At 42.9% G+C, this 16369-nt stretch overlaps 1 protein-coding gene across 1 annotated transcript in view; it reads right to left on the reverse strand.

The window, feature by feature from the left end:
- The window catches only part of LOC109306608 (macrophage mannose receptor 1-like), a 105700-nt gene that overhangs the window by 70426 nt on the left and 18905 nt on the right, over nucleotides 1–16369 (reverse strand). The window contains exons 3-9 of the mRNA XM_019530145.1: nucleotides 15997–16161; nucleotides 10822–10935; nucleotides 9358–9504; nucleotides 8356–8538; nucleotides 3866–4023; nucleotides 3007–3120; nucleotides 81–196 (exon numbers count right to left, since the gene is read on the reverse strand). Coding sequence (XP_019385690.1) covers nucleotides 81–196; nucleotides 3007–3120; nucleotides 3866–4023; nucleotides 8356–8538; nucleotides 9358–9504; nucleotides 10822–10935; nucleotides 15997–16161 — 997 coding nt within the window. The remainder of the gene's footprint in view (nucleotides 1–80; nucleotides 197–3006; nucleotides 3121–3865; nucleotides 4024–8355; nucleotides 8539–9357; nucleotides 9505–10821; nucleotides 10936–15996; nucleotides 16162–16369) is intronic.

Here is a 16369-nt window from a genome sequence, read left to right on the forward strand (position 1 = left end):
ACATCTGATAACTTAGATCTTTCCAAGTTTTTCTTTTGTTAGGTCAGATTTAAGAAGTAAAAGAAATGTCATTACTGTACCGATTTTCAACTGTTGCTATGTAACCATTGTTCCTTTGACATGCTTTATTTGCTTCTAAAAATGTTTCAGATACATTTCCAATGGAATAGCAAAATGTTCCATATCTTTTCCATCCCTGTAACATGATTATCAAGCATCTGTATGAATTTTTAAAAGCTGTAATATAATACATTGAATAAACAATACCCTTTTACAATTGCATTAATTATATGCTGCTTGGCAATTCACTGTAAAAGCTAAACTAAGTATATGCCCAATGTATAATGCCCAATTTTTACAAAGCCATTGCTACTGGGTATGGGGCTTACCAGCACAAATAGGTCCCTTGAATCTTCTTGGGAGTCATGAGTCAACTTAAGCACTTTCCTGAATTGGGGTCCATACCTAACAATGTTTGCAAGACCTAAGGTTTTCACATCATTCATGTCCATTGAAAACTACCTCTATGGAAGCACATACATAAATAAAATTCACACCATATTTGTCTTAACTGAGAAAGTAGTATGTTTTCAAAATGAACATGCTTGAATTAACCATTCTACACAGCAAAGTTGCCAGGGTTCATCCAAGTGGAGGCATGTGCCTCCTCAGGAGGCCTCAAGTGCCTCTACACTAGTGCTCATAGTATGGGGAGTAAGCAGGTGGAACTGTGCCTCCTGATTGAGAGTAAGAACCCAGACTTAGAAGGGCTCACAGAAACCTGGTGGGATCCTACCTACGACTGGGCGGTGGGCATGCGGGGATACACCGTATATAGAAGACACAGGACAGAGAGGAAACATGTGGGGGTTGTGCTCCATGTCAAAGAACACCTCACATCATCAAGGATTAGCTTCAGGTTAGAGGGGGGTCAGGCAGAGACACTATGGGTCAAACTACGGGGGGGGGCATGGCGAAAGTGACCTTATGGTGGGTGTCTACTACAGACCACCCAACCAGGGGAAAGAGCTGGACCAGGACTTCTCCAGTCAGCTTATGGAGGCAATTAGGTCAAGGGATGTTATTGTCATGGGTGACCTAAACTACCCAGACATTTGCTGGGAGGAGCAGACAGCCAGGTCTGACCGCTCGTGTAGATTCCTGACTGTATTACAGGACCTTCACCTTATCCAGAAAGTGCACAGCCCCACTAGGCGTAACACCTTGCTGGACCTGGTCCTGGCCATGGGGGATGACCTGGTGAGAGGACTGCCGGTCCTTGACCACCTGGGTAATAGTGATCATCATCACCTGCTGGATTTCACTATCCAATTCAGGGTGTTAAGGGCTTACACCAAGGTTAAGCCCTTGACTTCAGAAGGGCCAACTTCAGTGAGCTTAGGAGACTAGTGGGGGAGGCACTGAGGGCCCAAAAGGTACAGGAGATGGGAGTCCATGAGGGATGGTTGTACCTTACGGGGGCGATACTCCAGGCCCAAAGGATAACAGTCCCTGAGAGAAGCAAGGGGAGTAAGAGTGATCAGAAACCCCCTTGGCTCAGCAAGGGCATTCAGCAATGCCTGAGGACTAAAAGGGGGGCATACAACCAGTGGAAGGGAGGAGCTATCACCAAGGAGGAATACTCCTCCTTTGGCCTGTGAGTGTAGGAGGGCTATTAGGAAGGCCAAGGCAGAGATGGAAATCAGGCTAGCGTCCAGGATTAAGGACAACAAAAAGTACTTTTTCAAGTATACTGGAAGCAAAAAGAGGGCACCAGGCAATGCAGGGCCCCTACAAGATGCAGATGGTAATCTTGTGGTTATACCAGATGAGAAAGCTGATATTTTTAACAGTTCCTTTGTCTCTGTTTTCTTGAACAGGGACTAGGACATCCCACCTACCAGAGGTAGGGACAATCTCAGGACTTCATTCAGCACAGATGTAGTTAGGGATCTTCTGGAAGGGCTGGACATTTTTAAATCTGCAAGTCCAGATGCCCTCCACCCAAGGGTGTTGAGGGAGCTGGCAGGGGTCATCGCAGAGCCCTTGGCCTGGCTGTATGAGCATTTGTGGTCATCTGGCCAGGTCATCGGGGGTTGGAAACTGGCTAATGTGGTCCCAATTTTCAAGAAAGGTAGGAAGGAGGACCCAAGTAACTATAGGCCTGTAAGCCTCACCTCAGGAAGATCTTGGAGAGAATCATCAAGGAGCACATCTGTGGGGGGCCAGCAGGGGAGATCATGCTCAGGGGTAATCAGCATAGGTTCATCAAAGGCAGGTCCTGCCTGACCAACCTGATTGCCTTTTATGACCAAGTAACTAAATCCTTGGATAATGGTGTCACCATAGATGTAGTCTTTCTAGACTTTAAGAAGGCCTTTGACACTGCCTCTCACCCCATCCTCATCAATAAATTAAGCAACTGTGGCACTGATGCCTACACAGTTGGATGGGTAAAAAATTGGCTGGTGGGCGCACCCAGAGAGTACTGGTGGATGGGTTGTACTCAACCTGGCAAGATGTGAGCAGTGGGGTACCCCAGGGCTTGGTCCTCGGGCCCACACTGTTTAACATCTTCATCAGTGACTTGGACGAGGGGATGGAAAGCACGCTGTCCAAGTTTGCTGATGACACTAAGATGTGGGGTAAAGTAGACACACTTGAAGGGAGAGAGAGACTGCAAATAGAGTTAGACAGACTACAAAAGTGGGCAGATGAGAATACGATGGGGTTCAACATAGATAAATGCAGGATGCTGCACCTTGGAAGAAGGAATCCACAGCATACATACAGGCTGCGGAGTTCCCCTCTTGAAAGCACAGAGGCGGAACGGGATCTTGGAGTCATTATTGACTCCTACAAATGGCATACAGAAGGGAAATGAAAGACAGTACAGTTTAACAGTACAGTTTAACTTCTGGATCCCAAGCTAATTTATTTTTGGTTATTCTTCTTTAAAGATATTTCTGACTTGGATAATAAAAGTTCTCCTCCATGCCTACTTACTTTCTGGCAGCCTGCATCAGCACTTTCCTTTTCTTCAGGCACTTGTACCAAAGGTTTTCTTTTACAAACATAACCAGTTTTCTTTTTACAAACATGATCTGCCCAATAACCATCCTAAATATATCAGGAGAAAGAAGAAAATTAGTATAGAGGGAGGTATAATCATCAAACACTGCACATTTTCTTTTCTCTTTCATAAAAATATAAAATCATAATTCTTTCTTAAGTTCTTAATTTAATTGGTTATAAAGAGGACCCTCATCATGCTCTGGGAATTTTTACTGGTGGGAAATGACAGACTAGTTTGTGGCACTGCTGAGATCTAAATCTGTTCTAAAAAGTCTGTAGGTGATTTTAGAAATCTCATAAGCTAAAACTGGCAGTGAAAGAAATAGCTTGACTAAATTGCTTCTACCTTACCCGAAAATGTTTACCTGATGCTAAGATGGCTAAGTTCCTTCTTGTAATATTTCAGACAGAAGAGACCCTAAACACAGGCTTCACACACCTCCTATATTGTTGCATTGGCATTTTTACTTTGGGGGGGAGGGTGGGGGTAGACTCAGACAAGTGCCAGTTACGCTCAAGAGCTGTTTCAAGTTTCTTTTCATTACCACACTCATGACCTTCAATAACTAAATATTCATTAACTTTCATGGCGTCCTCCTTCATCTATAAAAAGCCTTTTCAAAATGAAAGCTGAAATGGTGATCTCATCTTGTGAATCCAAGTTGCTAGTGTCTTAGCTGTTGTTAGCCCAAAGCATCTATGCTTTTGTGTGGTCCTAACCAGGTGCAAAAACAAGAAGTCAGAATCATTTGTATTGCATTGCATCCCTTTATTGGCTGGATTATTTTACCTGACCCTTCATAATTCCACAGTCTTCCTGCCTGTCATTTTCATGGGTTGGTTCTCCATGTAGCCATTTGGTGTATGTCACAGGAGTCCCATCACTCCATTCAAAATACATTTGAACCTTATTGTCATTTAGTCCAATCCATAACTCCTCTGTTGGCTCTAAAATATGAAAGCATTGTGTCAATTAAGTTTTTATAGAACAAATAGTTTTCTGAATGAAGAAACTGGGTTCAGGAAGCTTAAGACTGTAACATGGCTGAATTTTTCCATATCAATAATACTTGAACTCCTCTCAAGTAGCAGCTTTTTTCAGAAGCCACAAGGAAAATATATAACCAGGCTTATACAACAATATGATGCAAGTCAAAATTATTTGGCTACTTCAGGTCAAATTCATAAATCTTTTTGGATCAACAGAAAATACTGGATCTTGATTTTAAAAAATTCACCCAGCTATATTTTTCCTAAGCATGCCCTGGTATATCTAGGATAATATTATATAAAAATAAAAATGACTTTCTCTCTCCAGAACGAGGTTTTGAATGTATGTGTTGGCATGCATTGAACAAAATTATCACTTGCACATTTAGCAGAAAGATTTTAAAACATATTAGAGAACACACTTACAGGCTCAGCTGTGCTATGCTTGCCAGCATTACAACTGAATGAGAACTGGGTGTCATAATAAACCACAAAATGAACATGAGCCACCAATGTGATGCTGTAGCTGGCACAGCAAATCAAACACTGGCATGCATCTATGGAGGCATCTCGAAAAAAGCTAAGGACGTCATCCTCCTGCTCTACTCAGCCCTGGTGAGACTGCAGCTGGAGTACTGTGTCCAGTTCTGGGTGCCACACTGCAGGAAGGATGTGGAGAAGCTCAAGAGAGTCTAAAGGAGGGCCATGTGCATGATTAGAGGGGTGGAGAACAGGTTATATGAGGAAAGGCTAAAAGACTTGGGACTGTTCAGCCTGGAGAAGAAAAGACTCAGAAGGGATTTGGTGGCAGCCTATACGTATATTAAAAACATACTTCAGGGCCTGGGGGAGCATCTGTTCACCAAGGGAGGACAAAAAACAATGGGCACAAACTGATTGGAGATCACTTCAGACTGGACATAAGGAAAACCTTATTTACAATTCAAGTACTGAGGGTTTGGAACAGGCTTCCCCCAGAGGTGATACAGTCACCCACCCTGACGAACTTCAAAAAGCATCTTGACGCCCACCTTGCTGGGATCATCTGCCCCCAACAGTCTGTCCTGCCCAAGTCCAGGGGGGCTGGACCCAATGATCTGTAATGCCCCTTCCAGTCCCTAACATCTATGAAACTATGAGAACAGAGATAAGCAGCCCCCAGCATGTGTGCCTGTTAGTGATATGTGGAGACACTTTGTTCAGTATGTCACCTCTGTGGTGTTGCTGAGAGTTTCACAAAGCTTCTCAAACTCAGCCACGGCACTGAGGGCGGCAGATTGCATTCCTGTGTCCCTGCCTGTGTCCTCCTGCCCCCATCCCTGGTGCCTGCTGCAGCGCTGGGAGCTTTTACAAAGCTTTGTGAATTGCTCAGCACTGTCACAGACATTGGAAGCTCTGCATATATGAGGGAAACACATGGTTCTGCGCGGCTGATAGCTCAGTAGCCCCTTGGTGCTGGTGCCAATTTCTGTGCTTTGCAAACTGAGAATTTAAAATTATTCAGCTTATTTTGCTGTGTTCAATTATTGCATATTCTGTTTTTGCTCCCTCTCAAACCAGTTTCTATTATTCAGTTTATTTTCCACTGTTAAATAGTTTCATACTTAGTTTTTGCTCTCTTCCAGACCAGTTTATATTAGGGCTGTGTGAAACAGCACCGTTTTGTTTTGACTTGTGTTTCACTGTTTCAAAGGGACAGTGTTTTGTTTCAACATTTCATTTCAAAGCACTGTTCCTTTTCGTTTTGTCAAAACCATTTCTCTGTTTTGACATGTTTCAACATTTTGCCCATAGGCTATAATGGGGAATCATTAAAATGCCTATAACTTTGTCATTTCTTGCCTGACTTGGATGAAAATTTTAGGGATGGTAGATCCTTCCATGGGCTGAACCCTGACAGGTTTCAAGGAGATGGGTGCAAGGGTTTCTGGGACACTGCACTTCAAGGTGCTAAAAACAAAACCAGTGTTACTTGTGGGCAGCGGCAGCCTCCTGTTATCCCACCTGCAGATCTGGGAGCCTGTGCCCCCAGGAAGTCTGTGGGGTTGTGCCAGACTCCTCCCGGGGGAGTGGGCCCCCGGATATGCACGTGGGATGACAGGAGGCTGCCGCTGCCACGTGGGACGCTGTCATGTGGCAGCCTGCTGCTGCCACACTGGGCACAGCCCGTTTCGAGCATCAGGAAGACTGGTGCTGCTGCTGGCCCCAGGCAGCACCAGCCTCCTGTCATCCTGCACACAGATCAGGGGGCCTGCACTCCTGGAAGGAGTCCAGCAGTGCTGGGAGGGCAGGTTGAGCTCCCTGGGGCTGGTGGAGCCACTCAGAGTGCAGCCCTGGCTCTCCCCACCTCCGGCTGCTGGGCTGCACTCTGAGTGGCTCCACCACTGGCTCTCCTGCTGCTGAGCTGAGCTCCATGGGGCTGGTGGAGCTGCTTGGAGTGCAGCCCTGGTGAGCACAGCCTGGTGGTGGGAGGAGGGGGAGAACCACTGGCCAGGGCTGTGCACCACCTCCTGCCATCAGGCTGAGCTCCATGGGGCTTGCGGAGCCACTTGGGGCACAGTCCTGGGTCCAAGTGTAGCCCTGGTGAGCACAGCCCAGCAGCTAGAGGCTCGGCAATCCCACAGAGCTGAGCCTGGCAGCAGGAAGTGGTGGGAGGCAGTGGAGGTCCAGTGACAGAGATGCTCAGAGCCCAGCCAGCCTTGTTGCGAGCACAGCCTTGGCCAGTGGCTTTCCTCCACCTCCCACCACCAGGCTCAGCTCTGTGAGGCTGGTGGAGCCACTCAGAGTGCAGCCAGGCAGCAGGAGGCCAAGCCTGTGCTCTGAGAGGCTCCACTAGCCCCATGGCGCTCAGCCTGGTGGCAGAAGAGCCAATGGTGTTGCTACGCCAAGTGGAGCCCTGGCTTGGAGCGTAGCTCTGGCAAGTGGCTCTTCTCCGCATCCTGCCACCAGATTCAGCCCCGTGGGGCTGTGGAGCCTCCAGCTGCCAGGCTCTGCTCACCAGGGCTGTGCTCCAAGCAGCTCCACCAGCCCCATGGAGCTCAGCCTGGTGGCGAGAGGCAGCAGGAGACCCAGTGGCAGAGTCGCTCGGAGCGCAGCCGTGGTGAGTGCAGCCTGGCAGTAGGAGAATCTGCAGCCCCATGGAGCCAAGCCTGGTGGCAGGAGGTAGGGGAGAGTCACTGTCTAGCGCTGCACGCGGGCAGCTTCACCACTGGCTTTTCTGCCACTGTAAAAAAAAAAAAGCAATGTTTATTATTATTAACTATATTAATACGCTGTGCATCCTGCCATGTACCCCTGCCCCAGTTTTATTTTTCTGGTATGCCAGCACTCCAGCACCTTACAAACTAGATGTCGCAGGTTTTTTGGCACTCCAGTCAAAAACCATGCCTGTATTAGAAAAAATGTATACACTTTCATAGCTAATATTCAACACGTATGCCCCATTTTAATTCACAATAGAACACAGCACTTGCAAAACCTGATAGCGTTGGCAGCCAAACAGCTCTGCAGTCATCTTTACTCTGACAAGAACTGCTGACATAAATTAAGTGCTGAAAAAAGGGGAAATTGGTGGTTTCTTCAATAGGATAAATTTGGGTGTATATAAAGACATTTGGGGATGTTAGGGGGAGATTAGACCAACTTTAGGGTGGTCACTCAATCTAAAGTAAGTCAGGATGTGGGGAGGGGGGCTTGTGTCAGCATCCCTATATAACATAGCCAAGCTCTCCTGCTCTGCTATTCCTGGCTTCTTGGCAATCATTACCTCAGTCACAGATAGCACTGACTGTGTGTTAGTCCCTTTACTACTTCTGCCTCATCCTACCTCCCTACCTGCCTAACAAAATATGGTTCAACAAAATATGGTTCTCCCTCTCCAAAGGTCTTCCCAATGGAAAGGCAGTTGTCAGCATGAGACCTGCAGGGCGAGAAGCTGTAGGAAGAAAATAGTAACAGTGCAAGTACAACAGCTAAGGTGATGCTGAAGTAGTATGTATAATACTAATAGCATGTTTCTCCCTTTCTCCCCCTACTTCTTTCTTGCTTGAGAAAACAAAGGCTCCTCAAAGTTATGCAAATTTAGCAGGGCATAGTTCCCAAAAGGAAGAAAAATTACCTTAACAGAGACAGATAATTCTGATTTCTGCTCAGCTGTAATTAGGTGCAGCTGCTGCTCCCTTCATGCAGATGTTTGTGTTAAAGCCATTGTTAAAACTAAAACGAAAATCAGATCACTGCTACATTTTAAAAGTGAATACATACAAAATGCTGCCAAATAGGAATACTCACTATACCCAAGCTGAGACACTATGAAGCTGTGCTCTTCCATGTTATGAATACTGACAAGATTGCCATCATTCTTTCTACAGGAAGTCAAAGCTTCTTCCCACACTTTGGGCTCCCTGTAAATCATGTAACAGTGACCAGCATATGACCTCCATCCATCTGGGCAATGAACAGACTCAAAGTCACCTAAAAATCAAGTTACGCTGTTTCAGAGTATTTTAATAGCTGCAAAAACTAAATGAGACAGACAGTAGTTTCTCTGTCTGAATAAAAATCTGATGATCAAGTCTGCCATTACAGTCCAATGAAATATTAAAATATGATCAATAGTAAATATGTTAAGTGTGAACATAAAAATACAGCATTTTACACTTTGTAAAATGAACACATTTGAATATAGGTATTATTTTAAATGTCATATAAGATTTTCATCTCCTATTGACATTAAAGAATTATGTTAACTTTTTAATATTGACCTATTTTTTAAATGTATTAGTAACTGACTACCACTTAATCAGATATTAGAAAATATTGTACTAACAGTCAATGTCTTTAGCTTGAATATTTTTAAAATATGCTGTTTTGGTAAGCAAGACCAAACTGATATAGGAGCAGGCAGATTTTCTAGAAGGATATGTAAGGAAAAACTAAAATAAAAAAGCAATGCTCTTAAAACACCTCTTGTAGCTCTGTTATATTCTAGTTCTCCTTCCCTCAATATGTCATTGCTTTGTTTCTTGCCTCCTGTGAGAAAATAAGTCTGTTTGCTGTAGTTGGCAATTTGCTCCAGCTTTTACACCCATCGCCAGAGGTATTCAAGTGAAGCATTTGATTATCTGTTGTGCTTGGGGAAAGTAAAGATTTAAAATTCTTATGTTTCTCTCTCATACTTCTATGCCAGTTTGTTACCTCTTACGACATTAAAATGCATTTCAACCTGTTCAGTTTTGCAAACTGGAATGCCATACAATTGAGATGGTCAGAGGTCAGTTCTGACCAATATACCTGAGGGAATAGTGATATTAGCTAAATCGGCATCTCCCCGTTTGCAAATATAGCCAATTTTCTCTCCACAATCCCGGTTTTCCCATTGAAAATTCTTTCCAGGATTTAAGGCTGCGCAGTTTTTCCCAGCATCTGAGGAAGGGTTTCCTGTGAGAAAGATACAAAAAGTGAACCTTCCTGAAAGCCCAGTAGAATTCTGAATTCAGAATACAAAGGAGAATACTCATTTTTCTCATTGAATTTCAGCCAGCAATATTCCACCTCTTTCCAGAAAAGAATTTACATTCATAGAAGTTTATATTTAATATAATTTCCAATAGTTGCTTGAATTGAGAGTGCAATGTTAAAAATAAAAATCACATCCTTTCTTTCTTGCTAATACCAATGAAACCCAAGGACAGAATTTATTTGTGTGATAGATTCTTCTACTGATTCTTGAATAAACATATTTTACAGAAAGAGTTATGAATTCATGTACTGATAGAAGAAAGAACAATTGATTGATTGATACTGAAAATAAGACATAATATAAATTCTTTTTTTAATCATCTGCAAACCATACATCGTTTCCCTACAAAATTTTGAAGGAGGATAAATGAATAAAAAATAGATTTTAAAACATCTTTATAATATTACGAAAGTATCACTAAGTGGCTAAAAATGCAATAGCCAAAATAATGACTAAACACAAATTTTCAGAAAGAAGTCTGTTTTGCTTTGTTTCTTTGTTTTCCCCATATTTTGAGAGGAGCAAAAAATAAAGCTAATATGTTATTCTTGTCTTAGTGCTGGGAGAATCCAGTTCTGTTAAAATGCTGTCTCTTTTGATTCCAAGGAAGTTAAGGGAATGTTATTATGTGATGGTACATAAAAAAATCAGGGAAATTTTCTATTTAGAAACAATTCTCCTGATTACTGGATATTATTTTGATGCAACAGGTAATGTATAGTCTTCTCATTTTTTGTTATTTAGTATGGATATTTGTAGCAAAATATTTACCCCTTAGATATTTGTTTCCTTCATTTGCTTATTCCTTCACAAAAGTGGATATTGCCAGTGACAATTCCATAGAAAAAATATTAGCAGAAATATCACAGCCATAATCATAAGAAACAAAAGATGGAGAATAAATTATGCTCTTTAAGGAATAGAATAATATGTTTCTGGAAGAAGCAGCATGATTTTAATGATCCATATGTTAAGAAAATATCAAAATAACTAGAAGATAGTTTTAGTGTTTAAGCTTTTTCTAGATTTTATGGAGCCTTGACTTCTTTATTTCACATTTAAGTTATTCATTAAAGCTCAGATCCTGTGAAGCACATCGTAACATACTGAAAAATAAGGTTATGCTTATTGTTTTGGCTGGTAAGGGCATTCAGGTAAGGTGTATTCAGATCCATGTGGTTTTCAATTCAAATTATACTTTTAACTATCTATCATGAAATGGATTTAATAGCTACCTGGTGCCCAGTTTAAGTATCTGAAAGGATTGCCACCAGTCCATTGCCATCCACTCTTTAAATCCAATCTGTTAAGTCCAGTCCATAGTGAAGAATCAATCCCTTCAGTTAATCCTAAATGGCCAAAAGAAATTAAATGATTCAGTTCACTATATCTATGCTAACCAGTAAAACTACGACCTTGTAAATTACTGAAATTCTCCCATAGAATAGGACTACACATTCCTAAAAATGCTTCAGAATTTTCTCATAGGATAATACAATGTTACTTGACAATTTACCCTCAGGCAAGACATTGTATCCCTAAATTCTCACAAAGCTCAGTGTAACCCATATGGATCTGTAATATGGAGTGAGAGACTCCTATTAGGTAAAACATGCACACCTGCCTAAAACTGAAGCTACCTGGATAAACAAGTCACTAAGACAAAAGGACTTGTAATCCACGTAAATAGAGCCCGGGACGGGGCTGTCTTCTGGGAGAGTAGGAAGTAGTCAGTTAATGAGCTGCAGGAAGGACTCACAGCTGGGATTTACCTGATTCACAGCCAGGGGTTAATGAGGACACCAGGCAGTAGCAGTAAACTGCCACCAAGTTAAGCAACAAGCCTGCTTAGGGAGAGCCAGCAGACAGCCCCAAGGAAGTCACCTGAACGGAAAAGGCAGGGCCTGGAAAACATATAAACTGAAGGCAGTCTGCCAAGGAAAGAGTTCTGCACTGAGAGGACTATAACTGAGGGATTTCCTGGGGTCTGCCTGCAATGAAGCCTGCAAGTGAGGGACTCACGGCTTGGAGGGGTGGGTTTGCTATAGAGCCAGCAGGCTTGGTGTTTTGTTGTAGCCAGTGTGTGCATGTTTCTGTTATAGTTAAAAACCAGTGGACCAGGTTTGGGACTAATAAAGGGAGGTGGAGGTCCCAATAGTGCCAGAGGACTACAGTGCACAAGGAGAATGGAGTCTGGGTTGGGGGGCCCAAATACCCAAGAAGGGCAGAAACAGTGGCATAAGGTAAGGGGCACAATGCTCAAGGAAAGCAGAGATAAGGTCAGAGACCCTGTGCCCGAGCAAGGCAGAGACTGAGGCTGGGGGCCTAGTGCCCAAGAAGGGTGGAAACAGACACAGAGTCCCACAGCCCTAGGGGGTGAAACCAGAGACCAGTAGGGGCTGCCCAGAACCCTGAGAGTGGACGAGATTGAAGAAGACAGAGACCTGAGGCCAAAAGAGCCAGACCCAAAGCCTAGAAAGGGGCTGAAACCTTGGAAGCCAGACTAAGGGGTGCAGCCTGGAAGCCCAATCTGGTATAGTGGGCTGAGGTGAGAGGGTCCAGCTAGAGGAAAGGGGCAGAGGGTGAGGCCCCAACAAGAGAACAAAGGCCTGAGGCCCCCTGACACTGACTCTGGGAATAGGGCCCCACCTGAGTGATGACTCATAACACCTGAGAGGCATGACAAGTAGCCCATAAGGCATCTGGTGCCCCAGGGCAGCACATACAGGTCAGAAGGGCCCAACTTCAGTTGAGAGCAGGATTGAAAGCAATAGGTTCTGAGAGGGATCCATGGTCAGGCAGATGGACTAAGGCCTACTGTAGGACCCCAGAGGGGGTTTCCACGTTCCTATTTCAGTTGTTCCGACCAAGGCATAGCAGGTGAGAAGAAGGGAGGGTACCCTAGAGCAGGCACCAAGAAGGATCAGTGAAGCCACCAGGGGGCATCAGGGCTGCCTGTGGAATCCAGTCCTGCTACATTATCCTTCAGTCAGTCTGGAAATCCACTGAGTAATTTCAGCAATGTAGTTACAAGCATAAAACAAGGTCTTTCCAAAAAGGCCAACAGAAATACCCATATTTAGGTCAGAGAAAATAGCTGATTTGGGGGGGCTTGGTGAATAAATTAAAAAATAAAAGGAAAAGAAGATGATTTTATTGAATAAACATGTCAGTCCTCTGGATCATGCTGTACATGTAAGAGGCTAGTCAGATGCCAGATTATTCCGTTTCTGGCTGACAAGCCCCATTTGAGAGCAACACAGCTTGTTACAAGCTTCAGAGATCCATATGTTGTCTAAGTTGGAGTCTAAATTTACAGCATGCTGCTTTCCTTTTTTTCATTTTTGCTTCTGGATCAAAGCCACTTCATGTTGAGCTGCATCCAGTACCAGATGTTCCCTCCAGATTGGACGGGATTCTACATGCTCCACCCAGCACATTGATACTACATTGATGCTGAATGACTTCATATAATGTTTGCACATATCATGCTACCACCATCGAGGGAGACTCCACTTGTTAGAGCCATCTCAAATCTCATTATACAAAATATTCTTGGGGAATATTCTTCCATTCTCTTTACATGGCTGATCCATTGCAACCTTTTCTCCTTGATAGTGGTTTTCATGCATGTCAGTCCTGAATGCCCCAGTACCACTGTGTTTGGTATTCTGTCTTCCCACTTTATTTTCAGGATCTTACATATGTGGAAGCTGGTCAGCCTCATGATATGCCTAGCATATGTAATCCATGTTTCTGAATCATAAGGCAGGGGTAACATAGATTCATATCTATTATAGCTGATTGTTTGCTGCTATTCCATGCACTTTTCTGTCATACAGGCAACCGCCACTTAGTGCTCTTATTTGGTTCCTGAAAAACCAATGTTAAGTGAAACCAAAAGTATTTGACGACCCAAGATGGCAACCGTAATTGATTTTAATGACACAGGATGACTATCGCAAGCATTATAACAAAACTTGCTGAGCGCTAAGTGAAATCAGGTATTAATTTCAAATGAGTGTTATAGCGAAACAGCACTAAGTGAAACAGTGTTAAGTGGCGGTTGCCTGTAGCCCAAAATTCTTAGCTGCTTTTTCTGATTCTGTTAGTCAGTTCAGCCTGAAAGTCAAGATTCCTGCTGACTGTTGAACTCAAGTAGCAAAAACTGTCAATGACCCCACAAAATTTATCCTCCAAAGTGATGTCCAGTATTGGTTTTTTCACCCCTTGGTACGTGATCACAGTCTTCTTGAAACTAATTGTCATCCCAAAGCTCTTGCATGATTCAGAAAATCTGACCATGAGATTATATGCAGGGAAGACTCACCAAAAGCAACCAAGGCCACACCATTCTACAAACAGAAAATTTCTCAGAACAAGTTCTTTCACCTTGGTTTTCACTCCAATCCTTGTGATGTTGAACAAGCCTCCATTTAGTCTGGTTCACAGACAAATGCCACCGTTGCTGTCCTTAAATGCATGAAGAAGCAGGAATGAAAAGTAGATGTTTAAAAGCACAGAGGCTAAGACACCTCCCCACCCCTGTTTCACCCTAATATCGATGCCAAAGTTGTTTGATTCTTTGTTTTCATACACTACCATTGCCTTCCTACCTTGATGTAATGAGTGAATGATATTCAATAGTTTGGGGGGCCAACCCAATTTCTTCATAAAAGTAAAAAGGCCCTGTCTGTTGACTCAAAGGCTACATACAATGGTATTCATTTTTCTCTAGACTTCTCTAGCAGTTGCTTGACTGAAAATATCATAGCAATGGTGGAGCATCCTGAGCGAAAACTGCATTGACTTTCAGGATAGATTCTTTCACTTAGAGATTGCAGCCTATGGAGCATGATGTGAGTTACAATTTTTCTGATGATGTTCAACAGAGAGATACCTCTATTGCTGTCACAGTTGCTTCCATGTTCTTTGTTTTTGTACAATTGTACAAATCGAGAATCTTTGAAATCTTGCTATACCACTTCCTCTTTTCAACGGTATAACTTCATGAAGATTTGAAGTAATCCATTGTTGGCACATTGTAGATTTCATCAGGCAAACAGTTGTTGCTGGATGCCTTGTTCCCAGGAATCAATTTAATGGCTTTCTACAAATCTTCTAATGTACACACATTTTCTAAATTCATCATAGCCTTGAACTGTGGTAATCCTTCAAGCTCTTCATGTTTGATTTCTATCTCACTGGAGTATATTTTTACCTAACATCCCAGCTACGAGGCTTCAGAAAGCTTAAATCTAACATGTACAATGCAGTTATAACAGTATTTGGCAAAAAATGCAAGAAAAATGCAGATTGGTTTGAATAGCACTCTGAAACCCTTGTACCACAAGTTAAGAACAAAAGGACAGTGCTAACAAACTATAAGAAATCTTCCAACACCATAATCCTAGAAAGTCTGAGACAAGCTCAAAGAAAAATGTAAAAGAAGGTTAAGAGGTGTGCCCAAGATTTTTGGCTGAAACTCTGTGATGATATTCAGAAAGCAGCTGATGCAGGTGATAACCGCGAAATGTACAAAGGCCATGTATAGACAAAATGACGGGCATGTGTGCACAACATTTTAAAGTGGGATAAATGCTTTTGCACTGCTTTAATGGTGTCAGTGTTTGCACGCATTGGCAGTTTATTAATCCCAGCCTACATGCATGAGCTGTGCACTGGCCCAGTGCTTCCCCCAGGACCACCCAAGCTGGGTGCCTGCAGGCAGGTGCCCCTGTGGGGGGGGGCGGTGCTGCTGCTGTGGAGGGATGCACCAGCAGTTCCCCTCCCCCCCTACAGCCCAGGGACCGCTCTACCCACAGACAGCTCGCTCTCCCCACCACTAAAGAGACAAGTATGTCAATGTGTGTACAACATAGGATTTTAAAGGGCCCTAAACTAAAGCGGTGTTTTTAAAAACCAACCGCTTCAATTTAGGGCCCTCATTTCATCTACACACGCCCTAAGGTATCAAATGAACTAGGTCCAGGCAAAAAGAAAATATAGCTCCTCTGAAAGACTTAAATGGAAATGTCATTGCTGATAAACAAAAACAGCTTGAGCATCAGAATGAATAGCATGGAATTATATTCTGCAGTGAGGCTGAAAAAAAAACTAAGTAAATTTAACGAAATTTTGAAATGAAGTATCATTTCTAAATGTTCAAACATTTCATTTAGAAGCTGTTGAAATGAACTGTTTAAGCTTTTTCAAAACTTTTCTGAATTCTTTTTGCTGAAAATAGTGACTAAATTTGTTCCCAGTTCACAAATACCGGTGATCAGCATGAAATTGAATTTTTAGATGCTTTTGGTATTTACCAAATCCATCACCTTGCCCTTGTTACCATACTACATCTATTGTTCCCAGAGTGGAAGTCAGGACTTTCCAATGGTTTGTTACTTTACCTCTCAGATATGTTTGTTCATGAATCTCTGTAACACTCAGCAATTCCGCATTCTGTTGCTGACAACTTTTTCTTGCCTGGTGCCAAGTTAGAGCTGATTGGGAGTTTATCTGATAATAGGTACCTGTAGAAGGATCTGTAGTCCAAAATCTGACAGTGTTTTTATCTATATGGAGAAGAATTTATGTTAGCAATACTTATTAATTTGAATAATTATAGGACCTAGCTGATATTTTTGTAAGACAATTGTCATTTGCCTTACAAACACATTAAAAGCTGACTTGTGAAGGATGACAGCACCACCAGTCAACCAGCAACTACATAGAGCTATAAAGAGCTATATAAATATAGAGCTATATATATGTATAACACCC

The sequence above is a fragment of the Crocodylus porosus genome, unplaced genomic scaffold (genome assembly GCF_001723895.1).
Source record: "Crocodylus porosus isolate Cpor-Errol unplaced genomic scaffold, CroPor_comp1, whole genome shotgun sequence".
Lineage (NCBI taxonomy): Eukaryota > Metazoa > Chordata > Crocodylia > Crocodylidae > Crocodylus > Crocodylus porosus.